The sequence below is a fragment of the Varroa destructor genome, unplaced genomic scaffold (genome assembly GCF_002443255.2).
Source record: "Varroa destructor unplaced genomic scaffold, Vdes_3.0 BEIS01000005.1, whole genome shotgun sequence".
Taxonomy (NCBI): Eukaryota; Metazoa; Arthropoda; class Arachnida; order Mesostigmata; family Varroidae; genus Varroa; species Varroa destructor.
In genome coordinates, this window is record NW_019211458.1 from 21,894,794 (window position 1) to 21,915,040 (window position 20,247).

The 20,247-nt window shown below is 40.3% G+C and overlaps 3 protein-coding genes across 5 annotated transcripts; all 3 read left to right on the forward strand.

Annotated features, from left to right (window-relative positions):
* Positions 1-8: 8 nt before the first annotated feature.
* Positions 9-4,641, forward strand: LOC111251901 (uncharacterized). The gene is made up of 6 exons (XM_086990894.1): positions 9-534; positions 950-1,128; positions 1,428-1,774; positions 2,024-2,458; positions 2,736-3,001; positions 3,255-4,641. The coding sequence occupies exons 1-6, from the start codon at positions 441-443 to the stop codon at positions 3,344-3,346; spliced, it is 1,413 nt and encodes a 470-aa protein (XP_086847020.1). The 5' UTR covers positions 9-440; the 3' UTR covers positions 3,347-4,641.
* Positions 4,642-7,021: 2,380 nt separating this feature from the next.
* LOC111251646 (protein CNPPD1) lies at positions 7,022-20,004 on the forward strand. 3 transcript variants are annotated; one of them, XM_022808404.2, is made up of 6 exons: positions 7,022-7,547; positions 16,823-17,010; positions 17,640-17,904; positions 18,173-18,382; positions 18,570-19,017; positions 19,166-20,004. In XM_022808404.2, the coding sequence occupies exons 1-6, from the start codon at positions 7,452-7,454 to the stop codon at positions 19,327-19,329; spliced, it is 1,371 nt and encodes a 456-aa protein (XP_022664139.1). In that variant the 5' UTR covers positions 7,022-7,451; the 3' UTR covers positions 19,330-20,004. The 3 variants fall into 3 exon arrangements, with proteins under 3 accessions (XP_022664139.1, XP_086847019.1, XP_022664140.1); XM_086990893.1 differs by lacking the exon at positions 7,022-7,547 and adding an exon at positions 7,712-8,959; XM_022808405.2 differs by lacking the exon at positions 7,022-7,547 and adding an exon at positions 11,332-11,639.
* On the forward strand, positions 8,966-11,176 carry TBC1D5 (TBC1 domain family member 5). Its single transcript, XM_022808403.2, has one exon. It carries the CDS (start codon positions 9,068-9,070, stop codon positions 10,340-10,342), a length of 1,275 nt encoding a protein of 424 aa, XP_022664138.2. The 5' UTR covers positions 8,966-9,067; the 3' UTR covers positions 10,343-11,176.
* Positions 20,005-20,247: the final 243 nt, after the last annotated feature.

Below are 20,247 nucleotides of genomic sequence, written 5' to 3' on the forward strand. Positions count from 1 at the left end.
GAGCGACACGAGCCAATGTTTTGATTATTGAGCAAACGAAAGGTAGCCGCGCGAAGTTACCGACTGCTGCAAATGAGTGTGACAATAATAGAATATATTAGATCTTCGCTCTTTGGACTAGTGGACTAATTTAAGTGATTTAAAAGATTTTCGAGTCAACTAAGATCTTCAGTACAAACAAGTTTTTGTATTGAAGCTGATTTTAGATGGATCTCATGGATATTAAGGATACGCGGAGAGACTGGAGCGCTGCTTGAACGAGTGAGCCTAGTACAAATGTGGATGATGGAACTTCGACTTTTGACAATGAATTAGGTTGAACCACACTCAGGGTTTTAGAAAGTATAAGAAGTTGTGCAAAAGTTGTACTCAGAAGTATTATCTGTAGCTGTTAATCGTGCCTACCCTAACACTTCACACTCGGGTTTTTCTGATTCGAAATGGAAGAAGATGAAACACTAAGTCAGATGATACTCAGCGGTAGTCAAGATGAGCGACCGGAAATTGGCTACGGAGGTGGTGACTTTGTTCAAAGTAGGTTTGTTCGGTCTAAGCAATACACCGTGACACATAACCCAATACTGGCTTCCATCACCATCAACTGCCACATGAAAAACTTACAGAACTGTAGTGAAGCATATAAACTTGAAAAAACAAATATAATTTTTCTTCATTATGCTTGAATCGATAACAATTTGTCAGTTTTGGTTTCTGTTGTATGTTCAGTTTTTAAATTAAGCAAAATAGTAGGATTTTTATGTTTTTTTATAATCATACGTTTCCAAGTAAATGTTTATATTTATGCTACTTCTTTTGTGCATAAAATGACATCCTTAGTCTCAAGTGTACGCACAGTATATGTTAAACTGTTTCAGTGAAGACCAAGACCAGCATGAATACATTTTTTTTTAATTTTTCTGTTTTAATGGCACACCGGTGAATTTTGCAGAGTTGCTCGCTAAGGCCCAATTTCGAGAAGATGGCACAGCGCCTCAATCACCTACGCCTGTCAAAGCTGCGAGCCAAACGGGTCTCCGCAGAAATCGTCGCACATCGAAAGAGAGGGAACTCGCGCTACTTGCTTTACGAATGCCCCCTCGAGTAAACACTAGACAACAACAACAAGATGTGAGTTCAGCAAAATACTAATTGAACAATCGCTTATATATTAACTTTTATGTGTTCTTGATAAATACAGCTTACCATTAATTTACGAACCTTCCATTTTAAGAGAGTCAAACCGTAACGTTGGCACTATTTACACTATTGTGCAGACGTGTAATACAACATGGTAGCATCATTTAAATCATACTGACGCATGTATATCATACAAGCGAATAGGATAATGGAGAATAATAGAATGGAGAGAAATAGTGTCTTCTGTATCCTATCGTCAAACATACTAACTGTAACATGATTGTCGGTAGGCGCCTTCACCTGGTCCCGTGACAAGATCGCGTTCCTCACAGTGTTCATCAGATGTTTTGTCATCGCCTTCAAATCGGTCAGCTGCAAACCGAGGTCGTGATTCGTCCCGCTCATCACTTGATGATAGCACTGAAGCCCTCTTTGGAGCCATTCCTCCCACACCTCCGTTACTAAATAGTTGCCGAACGGTCAAGGCATTTAAGGGTAGCTGCAAACTTATAACAAGCACCCAAAGAAAACCGGAAAATGTGGCTTCTGTGGTGGGAGCATCAGATCAAAGTGGGAAGCAGCCAAGAACTCCACAGAACCAAAGAATCCTTCCGTTTACGAACGGAGTCTCCGCTAAGTAAGCTAACAATGTACAATATAATGTATTGATCCCTCGTGTCCTTAGAAGTAACCTATTGTTTTGTTTTGTTAGAATCTTTAATTGTATACGCCCCGAAGCCACATTTTTTAGCACAGGCAGAGTAAATGTTTTTCTAAATTTGTTTCTCAGTATGTAACGGATTCGTTTTTTTAAATTTCGTCACTATATGTGTGATTTTCGCGCACAACATTCATCACGGCGGCCTTTTGCGTTGACCTCCTATAGTAAATCGAGCACTCCTGTGTCGACGCCGACTGTTGGTGGTCGATTAACTCTGCGTGGTCACAGTTTGCTGTCACGGACGTCTCCTATGTCGTCTCCGTCATTGACGGTATCTTCGGCAAAAGCAAATCTGAGGACCCGGGGGCGACGCAGATCAATGGACCTTCACGACAATGGATTTAGCTATTCGACCAGTGAAAACATCTCATCTCTGGACAGAGTCGGCTGCCCTGAGCGGCGAAGCCCTGCTTCACTGCTACTGCGAAACAATGTTTCCGTTAAAACAGCAGGTGAAGGGAGATTCGGAGATGATTCAGGTGAGGAAGTCGCAGATAGCGCTGAAGATTCTTTAGATGAAGACGATTTCCTGAGTCAGGTCGCAAGTCAAGTAGAGAAAAAATTCATGCAGCAAATACAACCGACCGCTACCAGAGCCAGGTTAGTTTCAAAGTGGTACACATTTCTTATCTAATAACATGCATACGTATAGGGCTCGAAGTAGCGAGAGCTGACTGTACCAACAACTAATAACATTACTATCATTGGCATGAGTATCTGCCCAGTGGCACTCCTATTTAAGAAGCTTGTGTTTTCTCTATTTTTATGTATGTCGTCTTTTTCCATATAGTGAGAAATCGAATAAAATACCATTTGCATTTAAAACATAGCACTATTTAAGCCATTATAGCCATTACACATCGCCTTCGTTCAACAGATCGCCAAGAATTACCTCCGGCGTCACTGGAACACGTACCTTACTGCAAGGATCGACTTTAAAGCTAAACAAAACACGAACGCCCCGAAAAAAACTATCAAAAGAAAGGGAATCCTCAGCATCGGAGTTATTCGATAAGCAAAATGGTCAGAGCGATGCGAATGTAGTATCGGCGGTGAGGGGTCGTAGTGCGAAACCCGCAGAGGTGAATAAATCAGTGTCTGACATGGGTAACGGGAAGAACAGCCAAAGCTCAACTTCATCGGGTCAGTAAATGTTAAAGGCTAATGATTTAAACTGGTTATTTAATATCAGTATGAAACTGTATGGCATATTTGACACCCATATATTATTAAGAGCCTAAAGAGATGACAGCAAAATTGTTTATCAATTACTTGTTTTTCATTGATTCCCATTTTTCTTTCGAATTTGTATTACGTCTGCGAAAAGTTTTCTATTGTATCAGACCAATATTTTTTTTCTATTGTCACTCATTTATCACAGTGATTTTATTTTCAGGTGATCTTAAGCGAACGTACACTGTAGAAGAGATTCAGCGGAAACGTGATGCCGCCATGCGGAAACGTCAACAAAAGCAAAACGCAAAGTAACACAAGCTTCTGTTCCGATAAATGGATTTAACTTTATTGGTCCATTAACATGAGCCATGCAGCCCTTTACACACAGGTATCATATTAGATTATCTTAACTGTCTTTTCTTCAGAATACTCATCTTCGACAATCCGTAACAGGAAGGTGAGCTGCCCACTAGTACCTTGGCTTAAAGGGGAACAATAAAAGGGCGTAACAAGGACCATGCTTTTTCACGCACAAAATGAGCTAGTATGGATGTTGTTTCGTGCCTAGCATGCAATAGAAAAATCGATAGTTTGTTATCACAAGTCATTAAAAGAAAATCTTGTTTTCAATAATTGTGGTATTAATTAAAGGCTTGCTTGACAAATATTCGTTCCCAACATAACTTTCGTGCTGTACCCTGTAAAACCGACAAATTATTTAGATACCCCGTATTCACCAACATTTCCTTTTATGACAAATGGTTAATAGAAATCTCGTTCTAGTGCGCTATTGAGTTGGCCTTGTTGAATTGAAGTAGAAAATAAGGAATTACACAAAAAATAGCGAGTACTCGATAAAAATCGAAGCGAAAGTGCAGCTTGAGGATTTTTTGCTTCGTAGTTAAAGCCATTCACCACTAACAATTAGGAGAGTAGGAGTTTTAACGGTAGCTGAACTAACTGGAAAAAAAATCGGAGCCTTTATTTTCTCTTCAAAACGTTTTTAGGTAGCGTCACGCGCTGACCTAATAGCGCAATTAAATGGAAGCTTGCTAAGCTCTTATCGTTGTTTTCAAAAAAAATCTCTTCCAAAATAAACCATAGTATCTCGACATCGATAGGGTAATCTATATAAGCGCTTTTAGTGCACGACAGTCAGTGAAAATGCATAACATGAAAACGAAAAAAGAGAGCAGAAGTAAATTGTATCTGAGCCAGTGAACGTATCCATCTTAGAAGCATTTACAATCATTATCTGTTCGAGAACAGAGCGAACATATGCTGTCTAATTTCTAGCCTATGCATGAATTTAGATGTTCTTATGAAAGATTTAAATTCGGGTAGACATCGAATAGCTAAAACTCTTCATTATATAATGCGTAGTAGTAATGGAGGAAGAAGTCATCCCAAAATGTAGTCGTCGCATTCGTTATCGCGTCAGTAATAAGAGCACAGTAGTTACACAAAGATCTCCTTTGCTAATTGTTTGCGCTAATCGAAGTTACTCTTCGTAGTAATATGAATGTATCATCATGGCTATCAAGGTTGTAACCAAGTATATTCTTATGTTTATTGCACAGAAATAAAAAAAGACATTTTCTACATTACTCAGCATCTTAGTTTCTTAGTGTACATGTGAAGAATCAGTGGTATATATTTACTAGTTAAAATATTCTTTGGTTTATCGAGAGAGAAAGAGACTTGAAACTTTATTTTAAGTTTCTCTTCAGGTCCACTTTTTAATGGACGTTGAACTTGGATATTGTGTGTATATTGGATTCAGATTCATACTGGGTCATTTAGTATGAAATGCAGGATTGTGAGTCCAAAACTTTTCCAAGCTTTTTACAATATATTCTTATAGGGGTTCGAATATAGGGGTTTCGAATATAGGGTTTTCTCAATAGGGGTTTCGAAATGAAAATCGAAACGAAAAATGAAGTTTCGAGAAGCAATTTCGACACCTTGTTGAGGTTTGAACGACTTCCGTTTTAAGAAGTGTCGAAATCTAAAAGAATGGTTCTTTTTGAGACTTATGCCTGGTAAGGGTGGTGGGTGATAAGATGCATTCAACTAATGTAGATTTTTTCACCATGAATATTGTAAACCAGTACTGCCGTGCAGTAGGCTTGGATCTGTTTACTAATGGTGGTTGCTTAATGAGTAGTTTGTATTTTATCTCTTCTAATTATTGACAGCACACTTCGGCCTCAATAGACAATTAAATAGATATCCTAAGTTTTAGTGTTTGCATAATGGCTTTGGGATAATTTCCGGTCGATTCAGTTGCCTCTACCCACTGATGTGACGATCTGCGTTATAAATGAGCCGCTCTAATAACGCGAATCACAATCTGATTCAAGAATGAATCATGACTGCAACAGGAGAAGAAACGTGTTGCAATCGTTTTTAGGCTCTTGTGTTTAATGCTCAGTCAAATCATGCACTATTTATTAAGCGATATGCCATCACACTAATCTGACAGAAGTGAACACGGGATCCATTTTCGAGTTCAAAATTTCTCGTTGAAATTTTTTTAAACCAACGCTTTATAAGGATTTCAGTAGTAACGGATCTGCAGAAATGCTTAGTGGCCGTGTCGAACGTAAAGCTCGAAGCGTTCATGTCTTTAGGCCAGTTATGTTTAGGTCTTTATAGAATCCTTTATCTTAGAAATATATAGGTGCTTTATATGACAATGGAAATAGAAATAAATAATTATTCGTAGTTATTGTTATGATGCCCACAACAAATTGTCATTCGTTTCAGGGGTTTTACGAGAACTTGATGTGGTGCAATTTCATTATGGGATTGAATAATAGGCTATATTCAAAAGTGATCTTACTGTTATGAGAAAACGGAATAGATTGGCTAATGTTGTTAATAAAGACGACAATTCGAGTGAGGTGTGATTCAGCGTGTAGAAGAAATGATGATAATTATGTTTTAAAATCGTAAATATAAGATTCTTAAAGAAACATGCGGTATGGTAATGATAAGCAAAGAGACAAAGAGGAACATGAACCTAAGGCATAGAATATTGTTAGAAAATATTTTCTGTGAATAGAAAGTGCAGTGTTGCGATTCAAAAACGAACAAAGCTTTGTCGGTATGAGACATCTTAAGATGCTATTATATTTATCGGTATTTAAGAATCAATAAATGCGCGGCTTTAGTAAATACGCGATAAAAAAAAAGTTCTGAATTACTACAATTTGTAAGAGAACGATGAGTGTGGCACTGTTCTGAGTAAATATAATGATGTATTAAGTAAATGTTAATTTTAAAATTATTCACTTAAGTTGGTCTACACTATGTCCATTCTCGATGATATAAAATATCGTATCAGGGGTTTCTCAGCCCACGAGAACACTTTGATAGGTGGCGAAATGATTTTTGATCCAGTCAGTTTTTGGCAACGGCTGTGCGAAAAAAAAACAGTCATCAACGTAATTTCATAGTTGAAAACAAACATAATTGGAAGTGCTCAGACATGCGTTGTAAATCCACTGCGAACCCGTTTAAGGTGTGGATAGAACCATCAATCTCCTCAAACGGTAGAATGAAATTAATACTTAATAGCCTTTTTGTTAAAGAAGACCAATTACCCAATGAAAGCATGCATTTTTATGACATCATCAATTTCACAACTAGCATATACACCTCTCGTGCACATTCCTGTCGTATGATACATGCGATACGGGTATAATATATTCACAGTCATTTGATAAACTAGGGCAGCCTGCCGATTTTCTAAGGATTGACCTTATATTGCATTAGATTTAATTGCACGCTATTTTAACCAAGTATATTTAGAGTTTTATCGCCGCAAGTTCGCTCCGAACAGCTCCGCCCTTCCAGCGCGAAATGAAGTGTTTTCACTTTACATGTTTGCTACCGAGCGGAGTTTCAAATATCGCGCCAGTTGAACACTTTCAACTGCCGCCACCGCTGCCACAATGGTAAATGGCCACCTGTGGCCATCCTACACACTCAAAAATAGCACAGGTCTTACTAAACAACCCGTACTGAGACTTGCCCTGGGCTTGTGGCCATATTTTCTAGCTAGAGAGCGAAACGAGCAGGTGAAGGACCCATATAATTGCTGCTGGTGGCGCTGCTGCTGTTTCTGCTAATGGTCGTAATAGCAGACCAGCAGTACCTACATGCACGTGAAGTCACAGGGACGCTGCGTACCCTCCCATTACCCAAATAGAGTGAAGACCGCATTACGAGTCAATACCTGGAATAAATAGTGCGATAAACGTGAGTGCGGGTGTGACTGTGCGTCTAAACAAGCATCAACCTGGATCTGGTTGGGCCAGGACAAGGACGTACGCAAGCAGGTGGTGTTTTGCAGTATAACAACAGCAGCAGCGGCAACAACGACTACGGCTGCAGTGGCTGGCGCAGCGCGATGGGTGGTGGTTCGCGGGAATCCCCACACGATTCGGACGCCCGGCACCAGGTCAGCGGGGCGCCTGACGAGGACGAGATCTTCTGCGATTTCCAAGTGAGTGCAGTCCTATCCTAGGCCCTTCTTCACTGTGAATGACCTACTAGTGCTACTACCACTAGTGACAATATCCACAAGCCACAATAGACCAACTGGCTACATTGAATTGATCTCTGTAATAACAACGATGACTTACTCTGAATTAATTTCCTCGCTACGAGTACCCCGCTATTGTCTACTATTACTCTTTACTTGGTACTGTTATAATATTTGCAACGATTTCTAGACAGTAAGGATCGATGCCACGCGAACGAAAGACTCTCATTGCAACGAACTACAATGATACGTTGCCTCTAATAGGCTTCAAGCGAGTGTATAGTGTGTGAGTGGACAACTAATTAACAACAAATAACACAAACGACGAATCCAGACAATAGTTTGCCAAGGCAAAGCAGACGACTAGGCAGAGAAATTGGCGATTATTATTAACGCTAGGCGCCTGATATCGTAAATCTCCTATTATACGTCGACATGTGGGTCCCCATGCCACTGGCGCCATCTCAGATTTGCACTGATCCTAGCTGTCGCCGCGCGTCTCGTTTAATTTGCAAGTTATTTCATTAGCGTCATTCACAGTACCCTAGCAATGGCAATATTAGTAGAAACAGTCACAGGGAGGTGACCAAAGCATCTCGTATGCATCGTCAAACGAGCAGCAAGGTGATCGTTGAACACATTTACTTGTACTATGGCTAGCGAGTGGTGACAGTGCTGCCGCTGCTGTGTTTATTGCTCCGATATAAAACCGCCCGCTTCCTATATTGCTTCCGTTGACGCCTTGTGCCTTGTTGACGCCACTGCAGGTCGCCGCCATTTTTGGACAGCCGAGTCGAAGCAGATCGAACCCAGCCGAAGGGTGCTGATGCCGCTGTGCTGGTGATCTGCATTTGGCAGGATCAATGTGTATTTTTCGCCATTATAGTCAATCTTGTCTACCGACAAACTGGTTGCGCTAAAACCCAATTACTCTATGCTTTGAAAATACGAGAGGAACAGCAACAGCTAAATAGCAAGTGTTTTTTTGTTGTTCATTCGCTGTTGTCGTTAGAAGTGGGTGCTGGTAATAGCCGACTTGACACCAACAGTGGCGATCCGGCGGCTATTAGCGTCAACACCGTGATAGACCAATAAAACATGTAATCGCCACATCCATAAAGAGTAACGAGGACCAGAACAAACAAAAAATGGAGCAGTGTTGTGGCGGGTACGTGGACGAATTCGAGTTGTTATTTGAGACGTCTCGGGCTGACATCGACGACTATCTGCGAGGACTTGCACTAGATATGCGACTTCACTCGACGACGAAATTTCGGTCTTTGTGTTGGCGAATTTTTCTCGACTGTCTACCTGAGGACCGCATTGAGTGGCCTCAAGCACTGAAGAAGAAACGCCAAGAATATATGAAAAAGGTAAAGGAGTTTGAGCTTGATCCAAGACAGGAGGTGGGTGATAACCCGTTGTCGCAAGACCATCAGTCGAAATGGAATAAGTACTTCCAGGATGAGGAACTCCGGCAGATGATCCAACAAGATGTGATACGGACATGGCCAGAAGTGGAGGTTTTTCAGCGGCCCGATATTCAGGAGGCGATGACGTCAGTGTTATTCTACTATTCGAGGTCTAAGCCAAGTGTATCGTATAGGCAGGGGATGCATGAAATTCTTGCACCCATTGTTTACGTAATGTATAACGATCAGCTCGCATATAACGAGGCCCGAAAGAATGGTCATCTAGAGCGGCTGACTGACGGAAGCTTACGGATATTGGCCGATGTCCTTGACTCTACGTACCTCGCACATGATGCGTACTCGGTGTTCTATTCGCTAATGGAAACTCTTGAAAGTTGGTACTCATGTACCGAAAACAATGAGCCAACTCGCGCAGAAGTTCCTCAGCTCTTTTCACGGAATGATATCGAAACACACACAGTACTAGGGTTGAAACTTAGCAAAATCAACCGACATATACTCAAAAGGCTCGACCCAAATTTACAGGCACATCTCGAGCTGTTGGAGATCAATCCTCAAGTCTACGGTATTCGTTGGTTACGCCTTCTCTTCAGCCGCGAGTATCCGCTTAGCAGTGTTCTGAGTCTGTGGGACACAATTTTTGCTGATTCGATCTCGCTCGACCTTTCTGATTACATATTCGTCGCGATGTTGATCGCCATTCGTGAACAGCTGCTGACAGCAGACTACAGTGGTTGTCTGGACCTGTTAATGCGCTACCCTGACAATGTCGAGGTCTCGTACGTCATTAAATTGGCTCTCCATTATCGGGACCACTACAAATATCCGCGACCTCTTCGACAGATCATACAGGAACGGCCGAAGTCGCCAAGGCGAAGCAGAGCACTACGTCCTCAGACGCTTAATTTTTGTTCACCAGAAGTAGATGAGGTCAACTGGCAGTACATGGCAAGCAGCGGCAAGGAAGGGACTGGCGTTGAACGTGAGCTCAGCATGACAGCTACTGCTAAGCAGCTGATACAGCTGAAGTCACGGGTGGCTGAGTGCGCCTTATCGATGGATGCTCACTTAGCTGTCCTTCAGCAAGCCCTGATACAGACTGGTGGTCCGGAAAGCGCCCTCATAGCATTGGCACAGTTGAAGAGTGCTCGCGACCAGCTCAAAGAGGTTTCTGGTGCAGACGACCTATTTGATGACGGCGAAGGCGGGTGGGCCCTGATAGGTACCCCGCAGCAGGAGAACGCTGCTGGAAGCACCTCCATTCACAATGGTTCGATAGAGACTCTCAAAAAGAGAATTAACGGGCTTATTAACAGAGACTAGGCTAAACATAAATCCTAGATTGTTATTAGATGAAACCGGCAACAATGACAAATATGATCCGCATATCGTAGAGCGATTTATATGTCAAGTCAAACGGTTTTTGATTCAAAGGAATTGCGAGCACGCGTGTATGAATCGTACTATTTAGATGTACACATCTCACATATAGAATATTCTACACTCGCTGTTTACTTCGTGATATTACATTAAAATGGTACACCAATATGTACAATAATAATGATCTAATGATAATCATCATAGAATACTATAATTTAAATACGTATATATATGAAGTCGGTTAAACTGCAGTCGGACACTGATACTTAAACAGGTAATAATGGATACATTATTAGAGCAGCTTCCAAAACATCAGTGGACGTTTAGCCAGTGGACATGTAGCCTTACCCCGTATTTTGTCTAAGAAATACTGCATCTATCTCCGCTCTATTGTTAGAAGTAGACAGACAATATATATATAAAAGGCGAGAATAACACCAATAATCTTCAAGAAAACTTCAGCGAACCCGTCCAATCACAAGCGACCGCGCTTCTGTCAGCGGTTCGCTTGAATCAGCACATCATCGTTGTGACCGGCCAATAAAACCTAACTTTTTTTTACACAATGGGCCACCGCTTTTGTTCACCGTTAAAGCTCTGTCAACTGATTGCTCTGCTCATGATTGCGCCAGTAGTAGCACCTGCAACGGCTGCTTTATCGTGCTTGAATCGTGCTCATAGATAAAACAGACTGAAATGCAAATGACTGCTGCAGTAAAATATGACTAAGCAAGAAGTCGCTATTCGGCTCTCGTCTGCTGTCTGTCCAACAAAATTTCGCCGAGACTAGAGGCTCGACAGTCAAGCGACAACTCAACCAGTTCCCTACGCTACTTCGCCGGCAGCTCCTCCGCCCTGTTTACTATGGCGATATAATTGCAAAACATCTACGGCCGCGGTAGCAAGTTATCAAGATTACTCGATTGATCCAGGCTGTAAAACTCGCGCATTAAACAGATTCGCTCTGCCCTATTTGTTGTTGCCCCAATTGGTAGACGAGTCCTGTAAAGTCTGACTCTGCTGTGACATACTACAGCTAGTACAAACTCCTGTCCATGCGGGCAGATAAACGGTTTGATCTGGCAAAGGGGTGCGAAAGCAAATTCAGCGGAATGGTATGGTAGAGTCGCTGTTAGCCGAATAATTACAAACAACACTAGTAGGCAGTCGCGCGCCCAGCTAGATCATAATGGTAACAGCAATGTGCCGGTCTTGTTTACGATGTCGATAACTGACAATGGTGAGTTACGATAAACAGCTGTTATCGGTTCAAATATGGTTATCAGTATAATTATACGTAGTTTTCTCTGCCCTGAAATATGAAGATGTGTAATCGTATATACTAGACAAGTAAAAGACAAAGTATGGGATGAATTGATCGCCAGCATGGTCGTCTGAGAGACATCTCCTACAGAGCCTTCCAGTGTTAACATGATCTGATTATACAGTTATTATCGCAGTTGTTAATCACTACATTTGTTCTAATTATACTCTAATTTGTTCTAATTCTAATCTAATACTGAATAATGATTTGTGCAGGTGACATTGTTGTTGATATCCAATAGCTGCGGTAAGCGGCGGACACGGATAGGTATCTAGATCAATAGGAAAAGTTTCCAAGATAAGCAACTTGATTTTTTACTGTTTTGCATCAAAAATCTGTGTTTCCTGTTATCTTATTTCCCCCAACAGAATGTGTTAAAATAGTTCTTTTATTTGTTTAAATTATGGGCTGACTGTAAAGTTATGTCTTACAGGATATGCGTATTTACATTTTATCTTGTTATGTTAGTTTAGAAAACTTTAAATATCGAATCTAATATATATTCCAGCTAATACTAATCTTAACAAAAATGTAAGCTTAGATTTGTGTACACACGTCCAATACCGAATCCTTGTGATTTTTCAATCAAATGGAAGGGAACGTATCAAGCAATTAATGAACTATCTATACCGTAGCATGCTGAAAACGAATATAATATATATATATATATACGCACCCGCGGCACTACAATACTCAAAACAAAGAAAAGGATGTGGTTAGAGTGTTATGAACACCTGAAGAATACACCAGGCCGTATGCCAGTCCATGTTCATAGCCGAAGTACCGGTAATTGATCATCACAGTGAACACAATTGTTTTTATTATTTGAAATTAAATAGCAACATGCAACCATAATATACCATTTCTCTTCTTTCTGAACGCTTTACTAATTAAGATGCCGTCAGTTGGATCATGCCGTGGGTAATATCGTGCCGCGAAATCATCTTGCAAGCTAAGAAATTAGGTCACTTTTCAAGCAAAATCAATGACATGCATTTACTGGACGCAAAATACGCCAGTTTAGGGAACTAAATCCTACGAAAATGCTAATGATAATTTATGCTTCAATTTGGAGCAATATCAGTTATATTTTCCAGCATGCACGCGTGCCGAGAACTTACTGCAAGTTGTATCATGTATAGAGTGATGAGCAGAGATACAATGATAAATCAAAACTAGTGTACTCTCGGTGATGACTGTAATAATCGGTGACTAGCAATATTCGCACACAGACAGCGGAAGAAATGGTTGCAAACGTACGTTTAAAGTCAACATGTAAATGAAAATTGGATACTAGAACTATTTACACAACTGTATTATTTGTAATCAATGCCAGTCAAACCGAGGGTAGATCCAGCCAATACACGAATACATCAACTAAATTAGCTGTCAGATAAAGTTTATTGGACTGTTGATTATTATCACTAGCTTATGCCCATTTTTTTACATATGATATTGGCTTAGATGTTGTGTGAGTAATTCCGATGTATTTTGCTAATGTAAAATATTAGCACGTTGTTGAAGATTAGAGCGTTATAACAAACAGCTGGAAAAGCAGCATTTTATGTTATACTGAACATGACCGATGATAGAGATACACGCATATCAAGTATCCAAGTGCATAATCAGCCAAAAAGACAACGTCTGAAATACATCTAAAAACAAACAGATGGGAATTGAACAAAAAATAAAGAAGAATCAAAACAGTGGATCTATATGGGTGGACATGCATATGGAGGTGATGACAGTTCCTTTGCTAATACGAATTTCCAGTTCATCCATTGTTGATAATGAAACGAAGTGCGTGCGAGTTCTCACTGAAACGTTTTAGTAGGTTATTTTGTTGCCTTTTTCTTGCACAAAAACTCTTGTCCGTTTTGTGGCATTCTCCTGTTGGCGTGTAGAAAGCGCTTATTAAAGTAGTAATGAAAGCAGTCATAACAGTGTAAGCGATTATAATAATAGATATATTTGCTATGGGGGTAGTTTTTTTTATGCAGCTGTGCTACCCTTATGGTTCATCAATTAGCACTACCGATATGCGTTAAATTAGTTTCTCCTCATAAACGTGCGCCATGAAACTTGCCGCAATTATAAACATGTGTTAAGCTTGAAATCATCGTATTGAATGAAAAGCGCCTTCGCCTAGCAAACACTCGGGGTGGCGTGTTCCTCTTCCGTGTTTCTTTACTAGTCTCTCGTTATCCATCGATCGTACTCCTGATCAGATATCAGTGTGCATTGGCTATAAGAGCTGCAAGTTAAAGTAGAGTACGGAAAATGCCACCGTGCTGACACTGCTTGCCATATGTAGGCTGCTCGACCAATAGAGAAAGGACGTCGCGAGCCAAAAGAGTGAAGAAATATAAAACGTGAAGTCTTACATGGAGCTATGTGAAAATTATTTTCCAGTTTCTCTGTTTGGAATTCACACGTATGTATATAAAGAAAAAGAACAGGACCATAGATCGGTGAATCACAGTCCACCCAGCGATCTTCTAGCACTAGATTTATATCAGCTGGAGCTCATTTCTCCTTGAGAACCGATTGCCTGATAATGGAGTTGGTAAACTATAGTAAAAAATTTCAAGTCAAATCGTTCATATTTCCTAACTATTCAGAATGTTGGCTAAGAGCATAGACTTCGGTGTGCCGATTTTCCTTGCTTCTTGGTGTTGATACTATACATTGCATCTATAATAATGTGCTGGGCCTAAAAGTGAGGCTAGGAAGGCTGTTCGTCTATTGTCTATTTCAAGTTATTCAGAAGGATAATGCTATTTCCATGCTGGGATGGTACTTGGCTACGATGACGGTATCTCTACGTATATTTATATATAAATATACATATATATATATATATATATATATATATATATATATATATATATACACATATATGTGATATATTTAATAGGAGAAAAAACAAAAATCAATAATATTTATGTTTGCTTTTTTGGGTTTTGCGATCTAATATTTGTATGCCTTCTGCTACAGAAAGTATTATGCGTGTAAGTGACACTTATAGTACACTAGATTAAATCGATAATAACGTATACGTGGTCGCTGATTTCCTATTCAGCTGTGTAGTCGATGTCTAGTAACCTTAATAACGATCTGTGAACTAGAGCATAAATTACAAGAATATAAAAAAAAACAAAAGTTGTCACCATTTACGCATACCGTTCGTACGGAGTACGACCTACCAAGCAGTTTTTTTTGAGAGCCCGTAGCTTCGCATAACCGATCGTGTAGTATAATCCCAGAATCGCCATGTTTCTACCGACACTCTTCGAAAGCACAAACGCCAGGCTATTAGATGTCTGAACACGGAAGGTTGCTAATACCACAATCATTTTGTGCGCGCGTCAGCCTAGTAAACAGCATGGATTAATAAGCCGTACTGCCGGCTTCCGATTTCCGACTCAAGCAGGCTATAGGAAATATTGTCAAGCCGGCTATAGGCAATACTATTTAGGGTAAGATCTGAAAGGATCTTTGCAAAGTGGATATTCTGCCGAAATGCTCAGTGCCAATTTTAGCAGCTTTTCACATCCCATAATCAGGTATCCTTTTGGTTGAAAAGCTGCTCAACTGGAAAAATTGCACGTCCGTTGACCTACACTAATATCAGAATACAGTTGTCGACAACTAGAGTTTTTGCTGTAACCGCTGAGCGATGAAACATAAATTCGTTAAGATGTAAGTCTTTTTGGTAGTACAGTGGTACCGTATTAGCTTATTATTGTTATTATTATTATCACTAACTTTGGCATCCATGCGGTGGTCTATGTTCGAAATCTAGTTTAAATTTAACTCGTTTCATACTGGCAACTGCTGGCTAAAGTAACGCCCATGGGAAAAGTAACAGGCGGAGAACAATCTTTGTCTCAGTCGAGGTAGAGGAGGCATCGATCAAAGCTGGAAAATTATTTCGGTAGTCATATTGCCTCATCGGTTGTTAGCATATATGAAAGATACGCTAATTGTGAACCCTTATGGTTCAGAGCGTCCATAAAAATCGATCATCAAAGTCTGTCAGGTTGAATGTGTCGAGCGGTTGCGATTTTAACAATCTTACAGGTATCTGAAGAAAAACGTGTAGATGTTGATGCTGTATTTCTGGGCATTTTACCACGGGTGTTTTATTTAATATCTGGGAGCACTTAAATGATCAGGAGCAAGTTCAGTACTTAAAATATCAGTCAGAATATGGCCCTGCCACCCCTTCGTTTCAGAGCAGCATACATATGCATCATCTAGAGCTAGACATGTCTTTCTTTTTTCGCACGTACTGCACAATGCATTAGTGAGGTTTATTGATGTTTTAGCGTCGAAAAAGACACTCTCCTATTTTTTTTGTAGGAACACCTCGGGGTACACTTTTGAATAACACATTTTAATGATAGGTTATATTGTAAAAAGTGCACTTCAACTTAAGTCGAGTAGTGAACCTCCTGCGTAAATTTAAATCGTGCAGTGTTACGTTAACCCCAGACCCTCTAGTGTACACTAGTAAAAAACTTCAGCTGTGTGTATATTGGCTGTGATGTGGGTGCAGTGCAAAGAAGATAAGTCACATCACCTCCATAGTCTATGAGTAATGGGCAAAAACTAATAGCCGCAAAGAAAGCCTTCAAAGCAATTTGAAATCAGGACAAAGCACCTTATTACATTACCATGAATGGCCATGAGGGCGCACTGATTGCTAATGGAAATAACATGCCAGTACTATGCAGAAGAGAAATACGTGGATGGGACAGGAGGTTGCACTGCATCTCTGGCAGAAAATAAGCTACAATTATAACAAGGGTACCGAAATAAGCAAACAAAATAAAATGATTGGTCTAATGTAAATGGATGTTTCTATGGGCGTCGTGACAGTACCAACCCCTGGCATACGGGTCATTGACGTAAACATAAAGAGCCTAGAACAATTTAATATTCGTAAGTGTGCAATTAGGGAAGCTCGACTGTGAGTGGTTAAACCAACGAGTCAAACAAGACCCACTTCCACAACTCGTAGGCTGTTGATACTTCGTTAAGTAGTTGTGAATGCATAGGGCGTGGTAATGATCGTTTATGAATTTCAATTTCAGTTGTTTGACGAACATGGTAACCAAGCAGAACGGTTTCGTAAGACCTTTTACTACGGTGAACTTCCTTGGTACTCTGAGCGGCCATCGTTGGCACTTACCTCACTTGCCCTCGAATTTTTCGTGAGATCTCTTCCTCCACCGGATGAGCTACGGTATCTTGATATGGACTACGCATCACGGGTTATGAGGTAAGACAGTTTACGAGATATAGCGACGCGATTGACTATTGGAAGACAGACGACATGGGCTAGAACGTTGTGTTACGAGTAGAGGGTCCCCGTGGCGGTATGGTGGTAGCGTGTGATCCCTTCTCATCCCTCGAAGTTGCACATTAACCTGATATTAAGCCAATTATCTTATTAGGTATTTAAACCAGTTCAAAATAGCGGCGCAGAGGTCTATCGTAAAAAGGACAGTAGGTAGTCAGCGATGGGAAACCCTGTTTTAAAAAATAGAGCAAATTGTCAAGAATTTAGATGGGTGTAGTGTTCGACAATATAGATTGCATTTCATTTGCATGTTTCGTATTGATTGCTGTTTAACTCCATATTTTTTCACGACTTGGTAAAGTTTTCCCCTACATCGTATCTATAAATATTACGGTTTCCGTTCAGATTTTATACAAAGAAAAGATAACAAATTTTGCCATTTATTTGCACTGATTATTTAAGTTATTGGGCTTATTATACTTGCGTCAATAACTGAATTCCTAAAAAAATCTGACTATTATCGGAGAGCATGAAACAATATTCGACACGAAACAACCCAGAATTGATTTTCCTGCTAAGAATGATTTCCTAATTATATAATTTCGCAGGAATGCATGCGTTACTCCGGCGTCCGTTGTCTTAGCAATGGTGTATGCAGACAGACTTCGCACGTACAATCCACAATACCTTGCTAAAACGAACTCTTGCGACCTTTTTCTCGTCTCGATGATGGTCGCCTCGAAGTTTCTCTATGATGACGGCGTTGAAGACGAGGTTTATAATGACGCATGGGCCAAAGCCGCTGATCTCGAGGTTTCCGCACTCAACCGCGAAGAAAGGCGCTTTCTAGGAGCGATCAACTGGAATCTATTTGTGAGTAAGCTTAGGGTTTTCTATTACGATGACTTTCTGTTATGATTGCATATGGATTAAGAGCGTGCCATCTACGAGGCAGATATACACGTGGGATGTAAGAGGAAATGTAGCAAAGGTCTAGGTTTCTCTGATCGATTTAGGTTTTCATTCAACATGTTACAATTGATCTATAAGCCCAACAAAATATAAGTATTTTCGCCATCCAGTTTGATATTTTACTATGATTTTTGTTTAAATGATGATTATTGGTTCATGATCGATAAAGGTTCGTCCAGCGGAATACGGTACGGTGTTAAAGGATATTGAACAGAGAATCGCCCTTCGGGAACTCGCCAAGCGCCAACACTATATGCCAACTTCGACTACTTTCCCATCACAAATCAGTAATGCCACGTACACCGAATTGCAAGTTCTTGCCAGCAATCCGCGCACTCTTGCCGCCATCTACAACATTCTTTGTGACTACGTTCTGAAGGTATAGGTCACAATTGCCGTGCCGCGGCTGAACTGAAGTAGGCAGCAAAGGTCATCCGTTTTTTTGTACTTTCTAGTTTTATAATTGTCTGTCTATATACACTCTACATACAAAAATTAATTAAAAAAAAAACACCTCTATCAATGCATTACACAAAATACAATATTTATTCATTTTATTTCTACAGGTTGCCACTGTCTCATTGGTTGGTTATTGTGCGTGTTTGCTCACTGTTGCCGCCTCCGTAGCAGTCGTTCATTTAATATCACTCGTAGCCAAACCGCCTACCGTTACTCCAAGAACTACCACCGCCCCAACCTCACGTACCGACAATATCAACTGCACCGGAACCACTGTTCGAATTGGACTTAATCCACAGCGGGTTCTGACGACCCGGCCAGGCTGCGCAGCTACGGCTCTAACGCCTGTTCTCTCCGTTCCTGCGTATTCTGGTCTTCTCCTCGAGCACCAGAAGGAGCTACGGAGCGTTCTGAGAGGAGATACAACCCCGCACCTCGTCAACGACAAAAGTCACAAGGCTAACGAAAGCGAGCCAGAGGCGACCATGGATTCGTACGCAGTTTCTAACAACACCATGTGCTGTTTACAAAATCTCGTTAGCTGTCTCGTCACGGGTAAGCAGTACTTCGCGTATTTTTCTAATATTCGATCGTATTTTTGTGCTTTATGAAATCTTTCTTGCACCGAAATCACCGCAAATACTTAAAGATCAAATGACGATGGTTCCATTCTTCTCTTACTAATTATTTGTCTTTGTTGCAGATGGCTTACACATATCTGGTACAACACAGATTCGAACGGAAATGACTACGCTCGATATTCGGTTTTGGGAACTCTTAAAACGGGTCAAGATGTCTACCCAGCTGAAAGGTTTTGCGCGGCCCTATGGCGTCGTAAGTTTTTCGGGAGACATCGTATTCGCATAAAACGACTTAACAAATAATAGTAATAATATAGTTTGCTGGCGAGTCACGAACGATAAGTGGGTTCTTGTTTTGTGGTCGTCAAAAAGGCGGCAGTAACAGGTTAAAGTGCAGGTCAATGGCGGATTTCCAATGGATGAACGTAATGCAACAGAATGTGTATTTCACTCAGAAAAAGTTGCCCGCTATATTATTTGCTAGGCTGCAATTGATCTTGCAAACGATGTACTGCCGGGTGCCAATTTTTTTCCCGAAAAACTTATTCTCGATCACAAAACGCCCAGCTAATTGAGCTCATAACGTCTCTTAGAATATACATAAGCGCAAGATATGATGACGAGGCGAGTCTGCCCAAACACCGTGAAACTTAAAGTAAAAAAACCCCGAATATAATACACTAAGCGCGTATCTAATTCACGTAGACCACGACTTGTTGTTCAAGTAGAGCTGTAATCAGATAGAATACTATGTGCGTGTGTTTCCTGCAGCCAATAATATTTAAAATGATCACAATATAACACGTGCTAATTAATAATATAAAAATACAGATGTAATGAGGAATTTGTTCGCCCGGTTTAACCAAAATGTGAAGATGTTTGCGGAGCAAAGTGATTTCGTTTGATGTGCAGAATATAATTTAAAAAAGTATATTGAATAAATGCGACATAATTTTGCGTACTTTTCGGATTGTTTTTTTCAAACTTAACAGATAAATGGTCATTGTACTGAGGGCATTCAAAGGTAGTATAGTATTCCTTCTGCATTTGACTGCAAAACTAATAGATGTATCTTAATAAAATAATTATCATAAATCATAAAAATATGATGAGCTGCTGTTCGCTGTACAATCTCATTTGAACTATATCGGGCTGGCTAGCGAGGATGGTACTACTTACGAATTGATATCGTAAGAAATAAAGT

What these genes read in the sequence shown, in the direction of transcription:
- TBC1D5 (XM_022808403.2), top strand. Translation starts at nt 9,068, where the DNA reads ATGATCCAACAAGATGTGATACGGACATGGCCAGAAGTGGAGGTTTTT.
- LOC111251901 (XM_086990894.1), top strand. Translation starts at nt 441, where the DNA reads ATGGAAGAAGATGAAACACTAAGTCAGATGATACTCAGCGGTAGTCAA. An exon ending in AGGTGGTGACTTTGTTCAAA is followed by an intron (nt 535 to 949) that starts GTAGGTTTGTTC and finishes TGAATTTTGCAG; the next exon opens with AGTTGCTCGCTAAGGCCCAA. An exon ending in CTAGACAACAACAACAAGAT is followed by an intron (nt 1,129 to 1,427) that starts GTGAGTTCAGCA and finishes GATTGTCGGTAG; the next exon opens with GCGCCTTCACCTGGTCCCGT.
- LOC111251646 (XM_086990893.1), top strand. Translation starts at nt 8,735, where the DNA reads ATGGAGCAGTGTTGTGGCGGGTACGTGGACGAATTCGAGTTGTTATTT. An exon ending in TACGCATCACGGGTTATGAG is followed by an intron (nt 17,011 to 17,639) that starts GTAAGACAGTTT and finishes ATAATTTCGCAG; the next exon opens with GAATGCATGCGTTACTCCGG. An exon ending in CGTTAGCTGTCTCGTCACGG is followed by an intron (nt 19,018 to 19,165) that starts GTAAGCAGTACT and finishes TCTTTGTTGCAG; the next exon opens with ATGGCTTACACATATCTGGT.